A 22,383-nucleotide genomic window follows, 5' to 3' on the forward strand; every position below is an offset into this window, starting at 1 on the left:
ACCTCTAAATAGGAATTGGCAATACAAGTGAGTCTCTTAAACAAATGCCATGAAATCACACCCCTAAAAACGCCATGGGAGTATGGGCTACTAACTTTAACTCATGATACAATATCAAATTGCCCTTCCATCTCCTCCTAACCAGCTTCCCCTAATCACTCTTCCTCATGACTTGATCTCTACAGATTATCTCAAAATTTTTTGGTTCCTGTATTTAAAATAAAAAAAAAAATGGCTGAGGCCAGGCGCAGGAACTCATGCCTGTAATCCCAACACTTTGGGAAGCCAAGGTGGATTGATCACTTGAGATCAGGAATTTGAGACCAGCCTGGCCAACATGGCGAAACCCTGTACTAAAAATACAAACATTAGCCAGATACTATGGTGGTTGCCTATGATCCCAGCTACTCTGGAGGCTGAACCCAGGAGGCAGAAGTTGCAGTGAGCTGAGATCATGCCACTGAACTCCAGCCTGGGCAACACAGCTCGACTGCGTCTCAAAAAAAAAAAAAAAAAAAAAAAAAAACCAGGTGTGGTAGCTCACACCTGTAAATCCAACACTTTGGGAAGCCAAGGTGGGCAGATCACTTGAGCCCAGTAGTTTGAGACCAGTCTAGGCAACATGACAAAACCCTTGTAAAAAAAATTAGTCATGGTGGTGCGTGTCTGTAGTCCCAGCGACTTGGGAGCTGAGTTGGGAGCGTTACCTGAGCCCAAGAAGTCAAGGCTGCAGTGAGCCATGATTACAACACTGCACTCCAGCCTAGGCAACAAAGCGAGACCCTGTCTAAACGACGACAAAAATTTTTCACTTGTAATCATCAAGAGGATGTTTAAGCCGGGCGTGGTGGCTCAAGCCTGTAATCCCAGCACTTTGGGAGGCCGAGGCGGGTGGATCACGAGGTCAAGAGATCGAGACCATCCTGGTCAACATGGTGAAACCCCGTCTCTACTAAAAATACAAAAAAGTAGCTGGGCATGGTGGCGCGTGTCTGTAATCCCAGATACTCAGGAGGCTGAGGCAGGAGAATTGCCTGAACCCAGGAGGCGGAGGTTGTGGTGAGCCGAGATCGCGCCATTGCACTCCAGCCTGGGTAACAAGAGCGAAACTCCGTCTCAAAAAAAAAAGATGTTTAAAAGCGTTTCTGAAGCTTCCACTTCCCACCTGTTTTTTCTCATGTTTTCCCTTTGTTGACTGAACACATTTGCTTGGATGCTGAATTAGGCAGCTAAATTCTTTGGCATAGTTTTTATCTATAGCCTGCACTGGCCTCCAGGCAACTTTATACTTTGAGGCAGGGCTCAGCATATATAATGGCCTTTTTTCGTGATAGTTTCTTTGATACGCAGCCACAAGCATTTGTTTATATATTGTTTTTGGTTGCTTTCTCACTACAACAGCAGAGTTGGCTAGACAGGATGACTTACAAACCTAAAGTATGTACTCTCTGGCCCTTTAGGAAAAAGCTTTTTGATCTCTGATCTGGAAAAAAGAACCTATTAGTTTGAGGGAGCCAGAATTAGAACAAAAAAAAGGAGATGGAGTGTCAAAGAAATTTATCTGGATTGTTTTTGCCTGTTTGTAGTTGTTTACTGGCTTCTTACGGGACAAAAATATTTTTGGCTGGTTGGCTCATATTGTGAACTTGGGAAGAAGATACTGTTGTGGACATTAGCAACCCATAGTGCTTTAAACTTAGGTAATGGGATTGTAAATGACAGTATGATTTTTCTTTTAATTTATGAATTCAGTTTAAAATTATTCATCAGCTAGTAAACTACTGATGAGCTGTCATGTTCTCATTTGGTTCCATGGTAGTATTTAACATTTAGGATTTCATTTAAGCTTTAAGGTGAAACTTCCAAGTATATATATTGTGTGTGTGTGTGTGTGTGTGTGTGTGTGTGTGTGTGTGTATATATGTAAGTATAAACTTCCAAAAATATATTGTCTTTAGGTAACATAAACTTTCTAGGATCATCAGCAGAGGACTGTTGTGAAATAATAGCTCTTAGGCCGGGTGCGGTGGCTCAAGCCTGTAATCCCAGCACTTTGGGAGGCCGAGGCGGGTGGATCACGAGGTCAAGAGATCAAGACCATCCTGGTCAACATAGTGAAACCCTGTCTCTACTAAAAATACAAAAAAGTAGCTGGGCATGGTGGCGTGTGCCTGTAATCCCAGCTACTCAGGAGGCTGAGGCAGGAGAATTGCCTGAACCCAGGGGGCGGAGGTTGCAGTGAGCCGAGATCGCGCCATTGCACTCCAGCCTGGGTAACAGGAGCGAAACTCCGTCTCAAAAAAAAAAAAAAAAAAGAAAGAAATAATAGCTCTTAGACTTTGTACCTGTTTTTTCCTACAGGGAATATGAAAGGTGAGGTCTATCCATTTGGCATCGTTGGAATGGCCAACAAAGGGGATTGCCTGCAGAAAGGGGAGAGCGTCAAGTTCCAATTGTGTGTCCTGGGCCAAAATGCACAAACTATGGCTTACAACATCACACCCCTGCGTAGGGCCACAGTGGAATGTGTGAAAGATCAGGTAAGTGCCAGCATCTCTGCATCTGAATTTGATCCTTCTATGAGTTGGTAACCAAAACCTTGAAATTTTTTTAGCCAAGGGGAAATTACCAACATTGATTTGTTTTTTATTTCTACTTTAGCTTTTTTTTTTTTTCCAGTCATTTGAGGTAGCTTTACTTTAGCTTTTTTTTTTTTCAGTCATTTGAGGTAGCTTAATAAAAACAAAACTATACAAAGGAAAAGTGACTATATTAGCAATGCAAAAATAAGAGTGGTGTTAGTAACTGATACTACACAATGGAGAAAATAAGTTTAGGGTGAGATTTCCAGAATAGAAGGACTAACTATATGGGTTTGTACACTTTTGCTTTAAACTTCTTTTGCATAAACACAGAAATTGTGTTCACAAGTACTGAAAAAACAAGCTTCGGGCAAACAAGCTTAGTCTTACTACGGAGATCTCAGGGAAATTTCAGTTCTCAGAATGTTTTTCATCAGTACAGAGAACATAACATTTTGTATGGCTGCTTCATAGAATACTATAACCCAGCTTAATTCTAGAAGGGATCAAAACAATGTATATGTTGAAGTAACAGCTTCCTCATGAGTTTGCTTAATTCAAAAAGCTTAGTTCATAATGTATGAAGGAACTTTTATTTGTTTGGGTCAAGTTTATGATAAATAGCACTGATTTCAAAGATTCATTTCTTCCCTGACAAGTTTTACTACGGGCAGCTGGATTGCAGTATCAATGTTAATACCATGTTTTATACATCCTTAAGATATGGACAGGCATTGTGCCTCATTCAGAGTGAGGTGTGGCATATCTTCTCTTTTTTAGCTATTTCCTTTCTTTTCTTTTTCAGTTTGGCTTCATTAACTATGAAGTAGGAGATAGCAAGAAGCTCTTTTTCCATGTGAAAGAAGTTCAGGATGGCATTGAGCTACAGGCAGGAGATGAGGTGGAGTTCTCAGTGATTCTTAATCAGCGCACTGGCAAGTGCAGCGCCTGTAATGTTTGGCGAGTTTGGTGAGTTTTGTTATTGTGGTTTGATTAGTAACTACCCTGGAGTATCTCAACTCTAGTCTCTGTTCGTCACATTACTTTACTTTTCTGTGCCTTGTTTTTTTCCCCTCTTCTGCCACTTTTTATTTCCTGCTACTTCCTACTTCTAGTCTAATATAAAAAGATTTTGTAGTACATGTTTAAAAAATTTTTTTTCTGAATTCCATTTCTTCCATTAAGTCATTTCTGGTTATATGGTGCTTAAAATTCTAATAGTTTAACCATTCTGACTCATAATGCCGCTTTGCTTCATCACCCCCCCACCCCCACCCACTCCAGAGACAGTCTCACTCTGTTAACCAGGCTGGAGTGTAGTGGCACCATCACGACTCATTGCAACCTCAACCCCCTGGGCCTAAGCACTTCTCCCATGTCAGCTTCCCGAGTAGCTGGGACTACAAGCATGCGCCACTACACCCAGCCAATTTTATTTTTTGTAGAGACATGGTCCCACTGTTTTGCCTAGGCTGGTGTCAAAGTTCTGGGCTCAGGTGTTCCTCCTGCCCTGCCCTCTCAAAGTGCTGGGATTGCAGATGTTAGCTACCACATCTGCTACCTTGTTTTTTTATGCATCTGTGGAACTGGTCAGTCCAATTCCATTCAAGTCTAGGGTCTGCAAATGATTCCTTCCATTCCTATTAAATTGGAACATTGAGTTGGGGAAAATAATATATAAACAAACTTGTCTGTCTTGTCTTTCCAGCTAGGTAGATGAGGTGAGAGCCCTGTCATTAAAAGTGAGTCATTTGGGCAGTTAGATAGAAAACACACTCCTTTGCAGGTGCTTGCTGTCTGCCCACCAAGTGTGGTTTCTTCTCATCTTTTGACTTCATTACAGTGAGGGCCCCAAGGCTGTTGCAGCTCCTCGACCTGATCGGTTGGTCAATCGCTTGAAGAACATCACCCTGGATGATGCCAGTGCTCCTCGCCTAATGGTTCTTCGTCAGCCAAGGGGACCAGATAATTCAATGGTATGAGCCCATACAAGGCTTGGGGGAGGCCAAATGATAGACTAACATATAATATGTGGTTCTATTTAAATAATAGGTCAGGAAACTTAAGCAAGGAGACTTCCATATTGCTTATAACTGGTTTAGGACTTTACACATTGATTCAGCCCCTAACCTAGTGGTTACTTACAGTAAGAAGCCCATTTTCTTTTCTTGATACTTTGAAGATAGTTTAGGTAATGGGTCAGAAGGGCTTACTATGGATTTTCTCAAGGAAAGAATTAGTAGTGCATAAGTTGATTAAAAATAATGCTTTTGTAGTTTCATTTGGGAATAGTCAATGTACCATGATTGTTGTGCACTCAAATCATTAACTGAAGGATTTTTTTTTCCCCCCACAGGGGTTTGGTGCAGAAAGAAAGATCCGTCAAGCTGGTGTCATTGACTAACCACATCCACAAAGCACATCATTAATCCACTTTGATCAAGTTGGGGGGAATCTGGTGAAGGGTTCTGAATATCTCCCTCTTCATCCCTCCCGAAATCTGGAATACTTATTCTATTGAGCTATTACACCAGTTTTAACACCTTCCTCGTGTTATGTTTAAAAAAAAAATAAATAAATTTAAGAAAACCATTTTAAAATAATGCACAGTTGCAGCCTGGAAAACTTAAGGTGGCGCCTTATAGTATCAATTTTAGGAGCTTTATTTGGTGCATTTAACGCAACTGTTAATTGCAAAATCCACTTCGCCTGTGTAAGTGAAAAATATAGACTGTTATATCTTGTTGGCCCTATGAAATTCTGCACTTGATATTCATTTTATACTCTACCTTCATTGATTACTTCTGGCAAGATATTCTGCCTTAGCACTCAGTTGCATTCTTTTTCTTTTTCTTCCTGTTCATTATGCTTTAATTCTGAGGACCATATGAGGGTAGAATATATTATCTTTTAAAAATTACAAAAAATTTGTATGGGCAAACCATTTCTTAAAGTTAATGGCCAAATTTTGAAATGTTATTTTTCATATCATTTATAATCTTGTCACAATCCACTTAAAGAAGTTTGGTTATATTTCAGTGAAAATTATCTTCCAGAGTAGTTTTTTTTTTTTCCTGGGGTGGGGGGTGACTTTACTACAATAAGTAAGTATGGTGCAGAATTTCATGCAAATGAGGAGTTCCAGCAGTGTGATAATTTAAACATATTTAAACAAAAACAAACAAAAAAAAAATGAATGCACAAACTTGCTGCTGCTTAGATCACTGCAGCTTCTAGGACCCAGTTTCTTTTACTGATTTAAAAACAAAACAGAAAAAAAAAAAAAAATAAAAAAGTTGTGCCTGAAATGAATCTTGTTTTTTTTATAAGTAGCCGCCTGGTTACTGTGTCCTGTGAAATACAGACACTTGACCCTTGGTGTAGCTTCTGTTCAACTTTATATCACGGGAATAGATGGGTCTGATTTCTTGGCCCTCTTCTTGAATTGGCCATATACAGGGTCCCTGGCCAGTGGACTGAAGGCTTTGTCTAAAAAGACAAGGGTCAGCTCAGGGGATGTGGGGGAGGGCTCTTTTATCTTCCCCCTTGTCGTTTGAGGTTTTGATCTCTGGGTAAAGAGGCCGTTTATCTTTGTAAACACAAAACATTTTTGCTTTCTCCAGTTTTCTGTTAATGGCGAAAGAATGGAAGCGAATAAAGTTTTACTGATTTTTGAGACACTAGCACCTAGCGCTTTCATTATTGAAACGTCCCGTGTGGGAGGGGCGGGTCTGGGTGCGGCCTGCCGCGTGACTCCTGGTTCGGAGGCCCACGTGGCCAGGGCGGGGACTCAGGCGCCTGGGGCGCCGACTGATTACGTAGCGGGCGGGGCCGGAAGTGCCGCTCCCTGGTGGGTGCTGTTCATGGCGGTTCCGGGGTCTCCAACATTTTTCCCAGCTGTGGTCCTAAATCTGTCCAAAGCAGAGGCAGTAGAGCTTGAGGTAAGGTTCTCGCATGCATAGTGTTCGGCTTTGAGTTGTGGAATGTTCAGGCGTTTCACTGATGCCAGGAATTGAGCAAAATCTACCAGCTGGAGACAAAGGCCTTGGGCGGGGGTCCTTCCATTTGGTGCCTGCGTGGGGAGATCTTTGGAGACGGAAGGGAGAATGAAAAGGAGTTACGGCCTGTAGGCTGCCCGCTAGAGCTGAAAAGGCTTACAGGAGTAATAGGAAGGGGGATTTCCATTGCTTAGGCTGAGGGCGGGGCCCAAGGACTTGAAAAATAGCCAAGGGTGGGGGTTGCTAGAAGACTACTCCAGAAATGTGAGGCCGACGTTAATTAGTTTGGTGTTTTTGTGTTCCCGAATCACTTTAAGAACCAAATGGAAGGTCACGCTCAGGTTTTCGTTTCCATTGATTATAGAAAGCTTTAAAGTACTGTAACTGTGGCTCATCAATTAACCCTGATTGCTGGTTTCCAACAGGTTCTTGCTGGTGTGAAATGACTGAGTACAAACTGGTGGTGGTTGGAGCAGGTGGTGTTGGGAAAAGCGCACTGACAATCCAGCTAATCCAGAACCACTTTGTAGATGAATATGATCCCACCATAGAGGTGAGGCCCAGTGGTAGTCCGCTGACCTGACCCTGTCTCTCACTTATCGGATCATCTTTACCCATATTCTTCATTAAAAGAATAAAAGGAGAGAAAGTAAAAAGTTGTTTTGGGTACTGCATTCAGATATGCAATAAGCTTTCCGTGTTTATAGCGAACACTTTATTTTTATTAGCTGCTGAAGTTTCTTAAACGTTTCCAGTTTTTAAGAGTTATGTAAACTATTGCAAATTCAGTGTTGAGTTCATTCATGAGTTTCTTCGTATATGACATCTCTATTACATGAGAAATACAGGCCATAGTAACGAGACTGTCTGTGTAGGAGATAATAGGATGGAGATAAAGGATTCAGAGATCTGAGTGTTCTTCAATTTTTTTTATTAGCTAGTTGAAGCAGCTGAGACCAGATGATTGGAGTCACAAGAACTTGAGATTTTTAGTCTTTATACCTAGGATATGGGTCTCTGTTTCCAGTTAATTTACTTGTGTGTTATTAAGCAAATGAATCTCTCTCAGCCTCATTTTCGTCGTCTTGTATTAAATTACTATAAACTTGTCCTGTTTACCACACAGGGATGTTATGGAAAATTAAATAATATATTTAAGTTATTTATCAATGGTAAAGGACTATGTAATAGTACTTAGGTATTCTGTTGTTACCGTGAGAGTTCATGATACAAATTGTCTTCAGTAAGTGGCATCTAAGGCTGTTTAAATAAAGGGTTTTGTCATTTTGTTCAGTTTAGAAATGTCTAACTTTAGAGATTATTTTAATTAACACTGGGCCTCCCTACCATCTGGCTGCTAGTGTTTAATTGATGCAAACTAACTCAAATATAGCCACTATAAAAAAATTGGTTGCTAATCCTTGGCAAAATCTTTATTTCAGGCTTAACAGCTTTAATATTTTATATTAAATATTTAATATTTTAATAAGTTTTAAAAATATTTTGTTTTATTTATTGAGCAATTTACATAAGTAAAATACTTAAATCTTAGGTCTACAGCCTAGCGCTTTTTGCATTTTTATATACTCATGTAGCCGCCACCCAGATAACAGTATAGAGCACTTCTAATACTCCAAAATTCTCCAGGTGTGATGACATTATTAAAATACAAATAAAAGGCCTGTTGCCTTAAAACCAAAATGAAAATTTTTTTATATGATCTTTTCATGTCTGTCTTTCTGAGATTAATTATAACTATACTTTGTTTGCAACCTTTAAGAATTTGATCCAGGAATACTTCCCAAAGATACATCTGCATGAGAAAAAAAATATTTGGTGTTATAACCTTCTCTGAAACAAAAGGTATTTGTATATTTAGTCATAAACACAAATAATGTATATAGGACCAGGTTCTAATTGGTAGAGGTTTTGTTTAGATTTCTTAAACAGCGCAAATAAAACAACAGTCCAGTTCCTTGCTTAGTGAAATACACTAGGTTCTTAATCTGTAGCCTCCTGGCTGCAGTAGAGTTGTCATTTGAGTTACCTTGGTTTTTTAATCTTTTCCAGGAACAGAGTAACTATATTTCTTTTCTTCAGGCATATAGAATTTGATGATTTTGCTGTTGTTATTGTTGTTTTACCTAGGATGACATTGGATACTTTTTGTTTGTGATCATATAATAGCAATTTGAAGGACAAACCAGATAGGCAGAAATGGACTTGAATAGTTAGAAACATATTTAACCTTGGCAAATACATTGCATTCCTTGTGGTTTTTAAGTAAATATTGAACCTCCTTCCCCTCCCGCCCCCTTACTCTCCACACCCCCAGGATTCTTACAGAAAACAGGTGGTAATAGACGGTGAAACCTGTCTGTTGGACATACTGGATACAGCTGGACAAGAAGAGTACAGTGCCATGAGAGACCAATACATGAGGACAGGCGAAGGCTTCCTCTGTGTATTTGCCATCAATAATAGCAAGTCATTTGCGGATATTAACCTCTACAGGTACTAGGAGCATTATTTTCTCTGAAAGGATGATCTTTGTGTTCCGAAGCTTTATAGGGAAATGAGGATACCACACTAGGGAAGATGGAGCTTTTTAATTATGGCAAGAGTTGGTTTTAGGTTGTTTGACATTGAGAATCTAGAGTAATTACTGAAAGTTAATACTGGAATTTATTTTACATAATATACTCTTCCTGTAATGTTTAATAATAAGTGAAGCATGCTACTGGGAACGGTTCAGAACTATAGTTGTTGTAATTAGAGATCACAAAGGAATTTCAGAGAGGAAAACATCTCCAAGAAACATCTTTCAGTATGTAATGGAAAAGATGGGCCAGGCACAGTGGCTCACACATGGAATGTCAGTACTTTGGGAGGCCAAGGTGGAAGAATCACTCTGAGACCAGGAGTTGGAAACCAGCCGGGGCAACAAAGCAAGACCCTGTCCTCTACACAAATAAAAATTAAACAAACTAGTCAGACATGGTGGCAGCTACTCAGAGGCAGAGGTGGGAGGATCATGTGAGCTCAGGAGGTCGAGGCAGCATCACTCCAGCTAGCCAACAGAGCAAGACCCTGTCTCAAAAAAAAAAAAAAAAAAAAAAAAAAAAAAAAAAAGATGATAGGAAAAAACAAAAGGCGAATACATAAACATGAAACCAAAGCAAAGGAACATAAAGACAGACTTTGTCTATAGAACCATAAAGTTTCAAAGCTAGATTGGACCATAAACATTCTAGTACAATATTATTATTTTACAGAATCAGAAATGGCTCAGAAGATCATTTATTAGTAGCAGAGCCAGGACCAAAAACCCAAAGCTCCTTTTTCTTAGCACAGTGTTCTTAAACAGAATAATATAATGGTTACATATAGCAACTCTACCTGGATTGAAGCCTAGCTCTATTTATTAGCGATGTGACTTTGGGGCTATGTGGCTTTCCTTACCTATAATATGGAGATAATAATACCTTCCTCATAGAGTTGTTGTGAAGATTAGAGTTTTAATAAACATGCAGATCACTCAGAATAGTACCTGGCACACAGTAAATGCTACTTAAATGTTCTGCCTAAAGGCTTGAGTCCTGGCTTATTTTCCATCCGTGTGAAGATGTCTGCTTTCAAAAGCAGATTGCTCCAAAACTGAATCCAAGTGTTCTTTTCCTAACCTGTTGAACTTCTCATTTTTTCTGCCTAAAAGTAATAGTAATAATAAAATTCTCACACTTGGCATGCATCTAATAATATTTGTTGAATTTCTAGAAGTCATTTTTCTTTTTTCTTACAAGGCATTTATTCATTTTTCTATGTGCCTTACCTTAAACCAAAGAGTATTTAAAACATCTTATTAAAATGCATATAGTAAAGCAAGATAAAATTAATGAAAAATAGGCTTTAGTGAGACAAAAGAGTAAAGGAAACAAAACAAATTTAAGAGTGAGTATATTCTGTGATTGTGCATGAAGCTCCAGTGAACTTCTGAAGGTGGACTACAGATTCGGTCACTGTTGTGAAAAGGGAATTAGCCAGCCGAAAGACTCAGTATTTGTATGCGGAAAGCAGTCAGTTGCTCAGAAGAAGCAGAATTATACTGCTACTAGAAGGAAATTTTCCTATGGATCCTCAAAGAGGCTTGTTTAATGTAAAAATCAGTAGTAACCTAACAGTGGCATGGTCCAGGTACTTAAGGCTGTCTTATTTGTTAATGTAGGCTACTGCCATCAAGCACAGTTTTGCAAATAGCCAATGGACTGCAGTTCAGATACCGGACTTAGTGGGTAATCCAAGAGTAGAGTGTAGAACAATACTGTGCAGTAAGTGGTTATTTACAGTTAATTAAGATTAAGTAAAATTTAGAAATTAGTTTCTTAACCACCAAATGCTCAGTAGCTGCTAGTGGCTACCATGTTGAACAGTACAGATATAGACCATTTCCATTATCACAGAAAGTTCTATTGGATCATGTTGGTTAAAACAGTCTAAACCAGTAGTTTCCCTGCTGTGTGTCTTACCTGTCATCAAAGGGAGTGCTGTCAGACAGTCAGGAGTTCTAGATGCTTCAGCCTCCCTTTACTAAGAGCAGTTCTTGTGTTTTCTATTTTATAGCTTGGACTTACAGCTACGGTGTTTTATTTTAGTTTTTCTTTTTTTTTTGAAATGGAATTTTGCTCTTGCCCAGGCTGGAGTGCAGTAGCTCACCATAACCTCCACCTCCGGGGTTCAAGAGATTCTCCTGCCTCAGCCTCCCGAGGAGCTAGAATTACAGGTGTCCACCATCATGCCTGGCTAATTTTTTTTTTTTTTTTTTTTTTTTTTTTGTAGAGATGGGGTTTCACCATGTTGGCCAGGCTGGTCTCGAACTCCTGACCTCAAGTGGTCCCCCTGCCTCAGCCTCCCAGAGTGCTGGGATTACAGGCATGAACCACTGCGCCCAGCTTATTTTAGTTTTTTTGAGACAGAGTCTTGCTCTGTTGCCCAAGCTGGAGTGCAGTGGCATGACACTCTCAAGGCTTAACCTCTCAGAGATCAAGGGATCCTTCCACCTCAGCTTCCCGCGTAGCTGGGACCACAGGCACACATGCCACCATACCCAGCTAATTTTTATATTTTTTGTAGAAGCAAGGTTTTGCCATGTTGCCTAGCTTGGTCTCAGACTCCTAGGTCAAGCGATCCTCCCACCTGAACCTCCCAAAGTGCTAAGACTATAGGCAGGAGTCACCGTACCCAGCTTCATTTACAATTTATTCGAGGAAAATGTTTGAGCACCACCCATCTTGAAAAGTGATAGCCTGTCTTCCATTAAATACTATCACGCCTAGTTATTTAGCAGCAGTGAGGTTTACTTTTTATACATTAGACCTTAATTTAAGGGGTGATTTCTAGCTGCCAATTAAATCTAGAGCCTCGTGCTTTGGGAGAATCCAGAAGCCTAACTAGGGCATGTATCAGGATAAAATACCCATCTACTCCCAGTAGAAGGTGAACTTGTACTTATGGCTTCCTGATAGCTGCTGCATCAAGTCTCAAGCAGAAAAAAGTGAAACTATTAGAAGATAATAGGGCTACATAATATTTGCTAGTTTGCTCTAGCCATTCCTTTCTGAAGTCTTGTCTGCCTGCCTTCCTTCCTGTCTTCCTTCCTTTCTTTCCTTTTCTTTCTTCCCTTTTCTTTTCCACTTTCTTTTCTAATTTTTTTTCCTGCTGCCGAGGCTGGAGTGCAGTGGAACAATCATGGCTCCCTGCAGCCTTGACCTTTATGGACCCAGGTGATCCTCCCACCTCAGTCTCCCAATTAACTGGGACCACAGGCATGTGCCACCATACCCAGCTAATTTTTATATTTTTTGTAGAGATCGGATTTTGCCATGTTGCCCAGGCTAGTCTCCATATCCTGGGTTCAAGCCATCTGCCCTCCTCACCCTCCCAAAGTGCTGGGATTACAGGAATGAGCCACTTCTCCCAGACTAATCTTGTTTTTCTTATGTTCTGATGACATATTCCTTTTTACAGGGAGCAGATTAAGCGAGTAAAAGACTCCGATGATGTACCTATGGTGCTAGTGGGAAACAAGTGTGATTTGCCAACAAGGACAGTTGATACAAAACAAGCCCACGAATTGGCCAAGAGTTACGGGATTCCATTCATTGAAACCTCAGCCAAGACCAGACAGGTATGGTACAGCATTCAGCACTTGTGCAAGGGTTTGCTCTAGGCAGAGAACATCAGTTGATTAACTCTGACAGAGATGTGATCCACATTCATATTCTTTCTTGTTATGCTTTTTTTTTTCTTTTTTCTTTTTTTTTTTTTTTTAGACGAGTCTCAGGTTCAAGCGATTCTCCTGCCTTAGCCTCCCAAGTAGCTGGGACTACAGGTGCATACCACCATGCCCGGCTAATATTGGTATTTTTAGTGGAGACGGGGTTTTACCATGTTGCCCAAGCTGGTCTTGAACTCCTGGCCTCAAGCGATCTTCCCACCTGGGGCTCCCAAAGTGCTGGGATTGCAGTTGTGGGATTATAGCACCTGGCTTATTGTTAGGCATGTTTTAATAGTGTTCTTTTTCTTATCACTTGTTTAAACCCAAAATGAACTTAGTAATATTCTAGTATGGCATGTTTACTCCTGCATTAACATCCACAGATATTAGTGAAGATCCTTGACTAAAAATATTGATAAACATTAGTTCTTTCTCTGTCAACACCAGCCCCTGTTTAGGGCTAAAGCCTCCTGAATGGAGTCTTTAGATCTGATAGTTCTGTTCCTTATGTCTCACATTACCATTTTCCTTTGCCTGAGTGTTTATTTGACAAAATGTGCCATTTTTATATCAGCCTGTTCATATGATTCAATAGGAATATGAAATTTAGTGTTCTCTTTCTTAAATCACCGTATTTTATTTTATCAGCTATTAATTTAGTAATTGGAATCTTATGTCCACATGAGGAGGTACAAATGCGAGAGAGCTTACAATTTGGATTGTGTCCGTTGAACAGTCTCTGCCGTTGTTTTTTGTTGTTGTTGTTGTTTTTCATTTTTTCCTTTTATAGGGTGTTGAAGATGCTTTTTACACACTGGTGAGAGAAATACGCCAGTACCGAATGAAAAAACTCAACAGCAGTGATGATGGGACTCAGGGTTGTATGGGATTGCCATGTGTGGTGATGTAACGAGGTGAGCATGTGGTTTTTTGGCATAATTATAAATCTTAGTATTTGGGCAGTTTGGAGGAGTGTTACTGTCTCTATGTTATTTGAGCTTCTGCCTATGCTCTTCTGCATATTTTCCTTATGGCACTCTCTCTGAAAGTACTGAGGTCTAAAGTATTTGAAACATTTAATTATTCTACAGGTATCTTTATATTTTTGATAACATTAGAAATTATAAGGCATTATGAAATGTAGGCTTACCTATTCCTGGCAATGACCAGGAATTTGAAGGATCACTACTTTGAAACTAGATAATAATGACATTGTTTGTGTTCTTTTCTTACAGATACTTTTAAAGTTCTATCAGAAAAGAGCCACTTTCAAGGTAGTTTGGAAATGTATTCTCATTCCTGTTAATTTTGTATACTTGTTTTTCTTACACTCTGAATGTGTCACTTACACAGATTTCATTTGTATTTCAGCTGCACTGACACCTGGTCCTGACTTCCCTGGAGGAGAAGTACTCCTGTTGCTATCTTTAGTCTCACAGAGAAGCTCGTGCTACTCCCCCAGCTCTCAGTAGTTTAGTACAGTATTCTCTATTTGAGAAGTTCTCAGAGTAACTACCTCCTCACTTGGCTGTCTGACCAGAGAAATGCACCTCTCCTTACTCCCTGTTACTTTTCTGCCCTGGGTTATTCCATAACACAAACACACTTCTGCCACCGCAGGCATTTCATCTGAAAAGCAGTTCATGTCTGAAACAGAGAACCAAACTGCAAACGTGAAATTCTATTGAAAACAGTGTCTTGAGCTCTAAGGTAGCAACTGCTGGTGATTTTTTTTTCTTTTTACTGTTGAACTTAGAACTATGCTAATTTTTGGAGAAATGTCATAAGTTACTGTTTTACCAAGAATATAGTTATTATTGCTGTTTGGTTTGTTTTTAGTGTTATCGGCTGTACTCTCTAAACTGGCATCTGCTCTAGATTCATAAGTACAAAAATGAAACTGAATTTTGAGTCTCTCCTAGTCTTCTCAGCTTTCATGTAACTAAATCCAACTTTCACAGTGAAGTGCCTTTTTATAGAAGTGGTTTGTAGACTTCCTTTATAATACTTCAGTGGAATAGATGTCTCAAAAATCTTTATGCATGAAAATGAATGTCTGAGATATGTCTGTGACTTATCTACCATTGAGGGAAAGCTGTATCTATATGAGAGCAGATGCCATTTTGTACATGTATAAAGTTGGTTTTCCAGAGTCCTGTTTTGGGGCTTTCCCACGAGAAAGATGAAACTGCAAGCGTATGAATAATTTCACTTAATTTTTACCTGATCTCCACTTTTTTCATAGGTTACTACCTATAAAATGTATTTGTTTCCTCTAGCTTACTGATAAGCCTAATATTCAATTAATTTCTATTTGTATTCAAATTTGGGTCATACCAGAAAGCTCTACATTTGCAGGTGTTCAAATATTGTAAAACTTTGGTGCATTGTTATTTAATAGCTGTGACCACTGATTTTCAAACCTCAAATATAGTATATTAACAAATTACATTTTCACCGTATATCATGGTATCTTGATGTATATAATTGCCCTCAATCCCCTTCTCACCCTACCTTCTGCACCTCCCCCGACAGCAATAGAGGCTTGATTATTGCAGTTGAGTAAAGCATGGTGCTAATGGACCAGGGTCATAGTTTCAAAACTTGAAGAAATCCAGTTAGCATCACAGAGAAAGAAATTCTTCTACATTTGCTCATTGCATCAGTAACTCCAGCTAGTAATTTTGCTGGATGCCTGCAGTTAGTCCTGCAAGGAACGAAGAGATCAGTTAGCACAAGCCCTTTACCGTGACTGGAAAACTTGGTATCATGTATTTAAACCTTTTTTTTTTTTTTTCTTTTAGCCATGTAGAAACTCTAAATTAAACCAATATTCTCATTTGAGAATGACGATGTCTCAGCTGAAAAATGTTTTAAATTTTCTTTATTTATAATGTTCTTTGAACGGTTTAAAACAAGATGTTGATAAATCTGAGCTTATGAGTTTGTTCAAAGCAGGAAGTTGAAATTGTTGAGACAGGAATGGAAGATATAATTAATTGATAGTTATGAGGATTTGGAGGTTTGCCATTTTCATTTGCAGATAATACCCTGGTAATTCTCATGAAAAATAGGATTGGAAAACTTTCGATAAAAGACTAATTCCAAAATGGCCACTTTGTTCCTTTCCTCTAATATCTAAATGCTTATTGAGGTCCTCCATCTTCTGTATTACGAATTTTCATTTATTAAGCAAATGTCATATTACCTTGAAATTCAAAAAAGAAGAAACATATTCTGTGCCCAGAATATAACTTACCTGGAGAGTTGTGCTCCTTACTGCTAATTCTGGGAGCTTTCACAGTACTGTCATTTGTAAGTGGAAATTCTGCTTTTCTGTTTCTGCTCCTTCTGGCACAGTGTTACTCTAATTTTCGTGAGGCTTATCACCTCAGTTTTGTTGTTGTTGTTGTTGTTGTTCTGTGACTGGCAGTTTGATTTTTTTTCCTTAAAAACCTTTTAAATTGGATGTCAAATTAGGGAGAAAGATAGTTACTCATCTTGGGCGCTTGTGCCAATAAATAGCCTCTGTATGTATGTACTTACAGTTTTCTCAAGTATGTTCTAAGCACAGAAGTTTCTAAATGGGGCCAAAATTCAGACTTGAGTATGTTCCTTGAATAGCTTCTTAAGAAGTTACAATTAGCCAGGCACGGTGCCCAGCGCCTGTAGTCCCAGCTACTCGAGAGGCTGAGGCAGGAGAATTGCTTGAACCCGGAAGGTGGAGGTTGCAGTGAACAGAGATCGTGCTACTGCACTCCAACCTGGGTGACAAAGCGAGACTCATCAAAAAAAAGGAAAAAGTTAGACCTAGGTGTGAATTTTGGCACAAAGGAGTGACAAACTTAAAAGCTGAATAACTTCAGTGTGGTGTAAAAAGTAGTTTTTAGGCCATGTTTGTGATTGCTGAAAATAATTCTAGTTTACCTCAAAATCCTTCTGTTTCCCCAAATTAAGTGCCTGGCCAGCTGTCATAAATTACTTGTTCCTTTTGTTTTTTTTAAAGGTTACATGTTTAAGGGTGTGAAAATAAGATGTTCTGTCTAAAGGCTACCATGCCTGGTCTGTAAATGAACCTGCTAAATGCTGTATTTGCTCCAACAGCCTACTATAGAATGTTACTTAAATATAATATCATACTTACTACAGTTTTTACTATAGGAGTGTAATAGGTAAAATGAATCTCTATTGTAGTGGGCCCTATGTTTAGTCTTTCACCATCCTTTAAACTGCTGTGAATTTTTTTGTCATGACTTGAAAGCAAGGATAGAGAAACATTTTAGAGCTATCTGGGATTTTTCCCATTCCGGAACTTGTGAGCATAATCATATTTGCTTTATATTTATAGTCATGAACTAAGCTGGCAGCTACAACCAAGAACCAAAAAATGGTGCATTCTGCTTCTTGTAATTCATCTCTGCTAATACATTATAAGAAGCAAGGAAAATTAGGGAAAACATTTTATTTGGATGGTTTCTATAAACAAGGGACTATAATTCTTGTACATTATTTTTCATCTTTGCTGTTTCTTTGAGCAGTCTAATGTGCCACACAATTATCTAAGGTATTTGTTTTCTGTAAGAATTGTTTTAAAAGTATTCTTGTTACCAGAGTAGTTGTATTATATTTCAAAGTGTAAGATGGTTTTTTTTTTTTTTTTGAGACTGAGTCTTGCTCTGTCACCCAGGCTGGAGTGCAGTGGCGCAACCTCAGCTCACTGAAACCTCCGCCTCCCGGGTTCAAGCGATTCTCCTGCCTCAGCCTCCTGAGTAGCTGGGATTACAGGCACGTGCCACCACATCCGGCTGATTTTTGTATTTTTAGTAGAGATAGGGTTTCACCATGTTGGTCAAGCTGGTCTTGAACTCCTGACCTTGTGATCCACCCGCCTTGGTCTCCCAAAGTGCTGGGATTACAGGCGTGAGCCACCATGCCCAGCCAAGATAGTTTTTAAAAGCCTGAGTTCTGACCTAAGATGCAATTGTATAAATTCTACTCTGGAGGGAATGGAGGGTGTCAGTGGAAGTGGTAAAATTTTTATTTTTGTGTGCCATTAAATATAAGTAAAAATAATTGTGCAATTCTGCTGTTTAAACAGGAACCATTGGCCTCCTTGGCCCTAAATGGAAGGGCTGATATTTTAAGTTGATTATTTTATTGTAAATTAATCCAATCTAATTCTTTTAAATTTGGTTGAATGTTTTTCTTGTTAAATGATGTTTAAAAAATAAAAACTGGAAGTTCTTGGCTTAGTCATAATTCTTATTTTCACTGAAGTACCTTTATAGAATGCTAATATTAATTTCAAACTTTCGGATGTGACATTTGGAAGTGTTGGAGTATCTGAGTTCCTCATTTTATCATATAAAATATATAAAAACCTACTTTAAAGTATTACCTTGGGAGTGATTTCATAGATATTTGTCAGGTATGCATACATTAAGATGCCATTGGAGCTCTTTTGTCTTGTTTTTGCATTACTGAAAAATCTAGCAATCTCCCTGTAGTTGGAAGAGCATTGATGCTAGGGACTAGAGAACTTGAGGCCCAATATAATTTTACTCACTGGCCCAAAATCTTATATATAATTTTACTTCACTTGCAAAATTGGAGAGTTGAATTAGGATGTATCAGATTGCCCAACCTTAAGGAGATTTTAAAAAGAATAATAGCATATCTAGGCATTTTCAATTAACTGGAATGTTATGATTTTGAAGACCTTGGTTTACTCTACCAAAGACTTATCAAAATTTGTTTTCACTTTTTTTTCTTGAAAAGGAGACAGGGAAGGTAGGTCATTAACATGTGGCTGAAGTAAGCTTGAGAAAACCAATTTTAAATGACAAAAGTATTTTTTCTAGTTAGGACTAGAAAGTATAAATATTTTAATTATAAAATGTATATGAAAAACAGAATTATGAACTTTGTATCTTTCAAATTATCACCTCATATATAGGCCTAGGTAATAGTCTGAGAGAGAAAGATACAAAGTCCATAATTCTGTTTTTTTATATCCATTTTACAAAAATTTGTTCCAATATTTGACCCTCTAATTGAAAAGAGGAAAAGATGTTTTCAGATGAGAACTGCTGTTCTGTTCAGCAAAATAAAGCAACAGAAACAAATGATGCGAAGGTACCTAACAAAGCTTGTTTATTTGGAATATGAGGGGACATCTGTGCATCTCTGTGCTATTAAGGTTTCTGTTCTCATAAGCAATACTCAAGGTCATTGAAAGGCCAACATAGTTGCATGAGTTATTTGATATCCATAAATACATGAGAAGGGGCCAAGAGGCCTTGCTAGTGATCATTTTGCAAAACTGCCTGAGAATGTCCAGCTCCATGACTCAAGAGCACAGAGTTTCCAAATGTCCAGTTTCCAAAAGGGAAGGGTATGCTTTGTAATGCTTTTAAAATTCACTGGGCAGTAGAATGTGGCCCTTCGCCTTAATAGAAAGCTGGAACTTCAGGAACATCCCGAATAGATATAAATACTCTTTCCAGTGGCAAAAGGAATGTAAGAGGGTTCAGATTCATGAACCTAGACTTGAGTTGACCATTATTTGCAGTTGAATTCTACCACATTATTTACTTCAGAGTTGCACCAAAATAGTCTATTATAAACTACTGTTGTTTCGGGAGTGGAAGTGGGGAATGGAGGAGAGGAATGAACTTAGTCTCTTAACTACTATAAATTCAGATTACCATCAACTTGTAGAAGCCATATGAAGTAAAAATGGGTAGCACCTGCAATATTGTGACTTACAGTGCTATTAAACGTTTCTAAAGATAGAGGCAGCTACGTGCCTGATACTGGAGGATGTGGTTGTAGCTAGCAGTTGTCTACTAGCAGTCTCCTTTATTTGCAGCAGCCTGAAATACCCATGTTATGAAAAGCAATCTTTCAGAATGGATGCTACGGACGTGGTACAATTGGCGCTACTGATACATCCGTAGGAGCTTGAAATGTGTGGATTATAACTAAGTCTGAAAGAAAACTTGCACATGATTTTAAAATATTTTCTTGTAAATCAATTCACATTTAGAACTGAGACCCAACATTCCTGATAGGAATATTTTTGTAAATGAGTGGTATGAAGTATAAAGACATGTTGAAAGTTAGATCAAGAGATCTTATAAGTGTATGCTTGTTTTGCCTGTGAAGTTGAGGAGTTTGACATTTACTATTAAAGTCCAAAATGAAACTAGCATGACATATGAAATCAAATTACCAAGGCCTGTGTTACTCTAAGAGAACTATATTTGGATCCCCTGTAAGGCATAGCCACAAGCACTAACAAAATGCTTTTGTTACGTAGTTTGGTACATTTTCCTTATGACTTTCCTTCCTAATTTATTAACTTACCTAGTCCCTGTACTGCTCTGAGCATACAGCAGTGATTCTGACAGATAACTGGTTCCGTATGAATTTTTTATATTCTACTGGGTCTCCCCAGAAACCTCTAAAACAAAATTTCTTAATTGCAATTTGGTGATTGTTTCGAAGTTGAATCACAGTGTTTACTCTGACATAACTTGTCGGTGTTCTGGCTGCTGACCTCTGGATACTGCCCATGGTCACCTTCCCTGATTTTTCTGCAAGTCTTCTTGGCTACCAGGATGCAGCATATACAGTCTCACATCTCATCGCCACTCAGGCCTCTCCTTGGAAACAAACCAGGCCAGGCTCAGTGGCTCACGCCTGTAATCCCAACAATTTGGGAGGCCAAGGCAGGTGAATCATTTGAGGTCAGGAGTTCGAGACAAGCCTGGCCAACATGGTGAAACCCAGTCTTTACTAAAAATACAAAAAATTAGCTGGACATGGTGTTGCATGCCTGCAATTCCAGCTACTGGAGAGGCTGAGATAGGAGAATCTCGAGCCTGGAAGGCAGAGGTTGTGGTGATCTGAGATCGTGTCGCTGCACACCAATGACGGAGTGAGACCCTGTCTCAAAACAAAAACAGAAACTAATATTTACATATTGCTTTGTGCTTTTGCATAGCTTATTTAATCCTTCACAACCATATCAAGTAGGAATCATCTCTATTTTACTGATGAGAAAACTGAATCCCCTAAAAATGTATTGATTTTATCTAAAATTCAAACCCGTGTCTCCTGTTTTCCAGAATCCGCTCTTTTTGATTCACTAGTAGTTACGTTGTTTTGTTTTGTTTCGTTTTGCTTTGAGACAGGATCTGGCTCTGTTGCCCAGGCTGGAGTTAAGTGACTACATCTCAGCTCACTGCAACCTCTACCTCCCAGGATCCTCAAGCAGTCCTCTCATGTGAGCTTCCTCATTAGCTGGGACTACCGGTGCACCACCACACCCGGCTTTTTTGGTACTTTTTATAGAGATGGGTTTTTGCCATGTTACCCCGGGTGGTCTCCAACTTCTGAGTTGAAGCAATCTGCTTCCCTTGGCCTTCCAAAGTGTTGGGATTACAGGCGTGAGCCACCATGCCTGGCCACTAGTAGTTTTTAAACCGTGCTGCTCAAAGCCTTTGGAGTATAAAGGAGACCGAAGAGAGGCTGAATGGCTATGGTTCTGCTCCTCCTCCCTTGTCCCCAAACTTCAAGGAAGGAGGAGGAGGTAGGGTGAAAAAGCAGGTTGAGAAGAAGTGGGAGTTCCCTACAAGTTTCACACCAGATTAATTCCACATTCATCATTTTCATTTTCAGGTTTCATTCACGATTTAGTTTGAGGCTGGATATGGTGGCTCACGCTTGGAATGTCAGCACTTTGAGAGGCCAACGTGGGAGGATCACTTGAGGCCAGGAGTTGAAGAACAGCCTGGGCAACATAGCAAGACCCTGTCTCTACAATGTTTTAAATCTTAGCTAGTGTCACACCTGTTATAGTCCTAGCTGGGACTATAGTCCTAGCTATTCAGGAAACTGAGACAGGAGGATCACTTGAGCCCAGGAGTTTGAGGCTGCAGTAAGCTATGATGGCACCGATACCACTGAATTCCAGCTTGACCCACAGAGTGAGATCCTGTCTCTGGTGGGGGGAAGAAAATATTTAGTTTAAAAAATATTTCATAAGTAAACGCATAAAAACCACTTCACTTCATCAATCTACTTCCACAGCTATCTATCAGACTGCAAATCACCAGATCACATCCTCATGTCTAGTCCAGATCCCAGTATTCTTATAGACACAATCACGTTCATTGCACTCTGCATAATAGATGGTGTACAACACAATGCTTAAGAGCCCCGACTCTGGAGCCAGAATACCTTGGCTTGAATGCCACTTCTACTTACTAGTTGTATGACCTTGAGCAAGTCAACCTCTCTATACCTGAAGTTTTTCAACTGTAACATGGAAGCAATAATAGTTCTTCAAAACACCATTGTGAAAATTAAGTAAGTTAGTTCATAGTAAAAACACAACATCAACAAGAAACAACTTAACCGTTTCTATCACTGTTTTTATTGCAGGGACCCCATAGTGTGCCTCCCTCTCTCCTCTAACAACATAGTACACTGCTGAAGTACAGCTTGTTTTATTTACAGCAAA

General features: G+C 39.2%; 2 protein-coding genes across 7 annotated transcripts in view; both read left to right on the plus strand.

The window, feature by feature from the left end:
- The window catches only part of CSDE1 (cold shock domain containing E1), a 42,952-nt gene extending 36,687 nt beyond the window's left edge, over nt 1–6,265 (plus strand). For all 6 annotated transcript variants that reach the window (XM_003933499.4, XM_003933497.4, XM_003933496.4 and 3 more), the window contains 4 exons: nt 2,362–2,540; nt 3,388–3,551; nt 4,426–4,558; nt 4,939–6,265. In XM_003933499.4, coding sequence (XP_003933548.1) covers nt 2,362–2,540; nt 3,388–3,551; nt 4,426–4,558; nt 4,939–4,986 — 524 coding nt within the window. In that variant the 3' untranslated portion in view covers nt 4,987–6,265. The remainder of the gene's footprint in view (nt 1–2,361; nt 2,541–3,387; nt 3,552–4,425; nt 4,559–4,938) is intronic.
- A 169-nt stretch (nt 6,266–6,434) lies between these two features.
- Nucleotides 6,435–18,106, plus strand: NRAS (NRAS proto-oncogene, GTPase). The gene is made up of 7 exons (XM_010344055.3): nt 6,435–6,523; nt 7,006–7,133; nt 8,916–9,094; nt 12,605–12,764; nt 13,645–13,768; nt 14,090–14,128; nt 14,226–18,106. Exons 2-5 carry the CDS (start codon nt 7,023–7,025, stop codon nt 13,762–13,764), a joined length of 570 nt encoding a protein of 189 aa, XP_010342357.1. The 5' UTR covers nt 6,435–6,523; nt 7,006–7,022; the 3' UTR covers nt 13,765–13,768; nt 14,090–14,128; nt 14,226–18,106.
- Nucleotides 18,107–22,383: the final 4,277 nt, after the last annotated feature.

The sequence above is a fragment of the Saimiri boliviensis genome, chromosome 11 (assembly GCF_048565385.1).
Source record: "Saimiri boliviensis isolate mSaiBol1 chromosome 11, mSaiBol1.pri, whole genome shotgun sequence".
Taxonomy (NCBI): Eukaryota; Metazoa; Chordata; class Mammalia; order Primates; family Cebidae; genus Saimiri; species Saimiri boliviensis.

What these genes read in the sequence shown, in the direction of transcription:
- NRAS (XM_010344055.3), top strand. Translation starts at nt 7,023, where the DNA reads ATGACTGAGTACAAACTGGTGGTGGTTGGAGCAGGTGGTGTTGGGAAA. An exon ending in GCGGATATTAACCTCTACAG is followed by an intron (nt 9,095 to 12,604) that starts GTACTAGGAGCA and finishes TCCTTTTTACAG; the next exon opens with GGAGCAGATTAAGCGAGTAA. An exon ending in CCTCAGCCAAGACCAGACAG is followed by an intron (nt 12,765 to 13,644) that starts GTATGGTACAGC and finishes TTCCTTTTATAG; the next exon opens with GGTGTTGAAGATGCTTTTTA.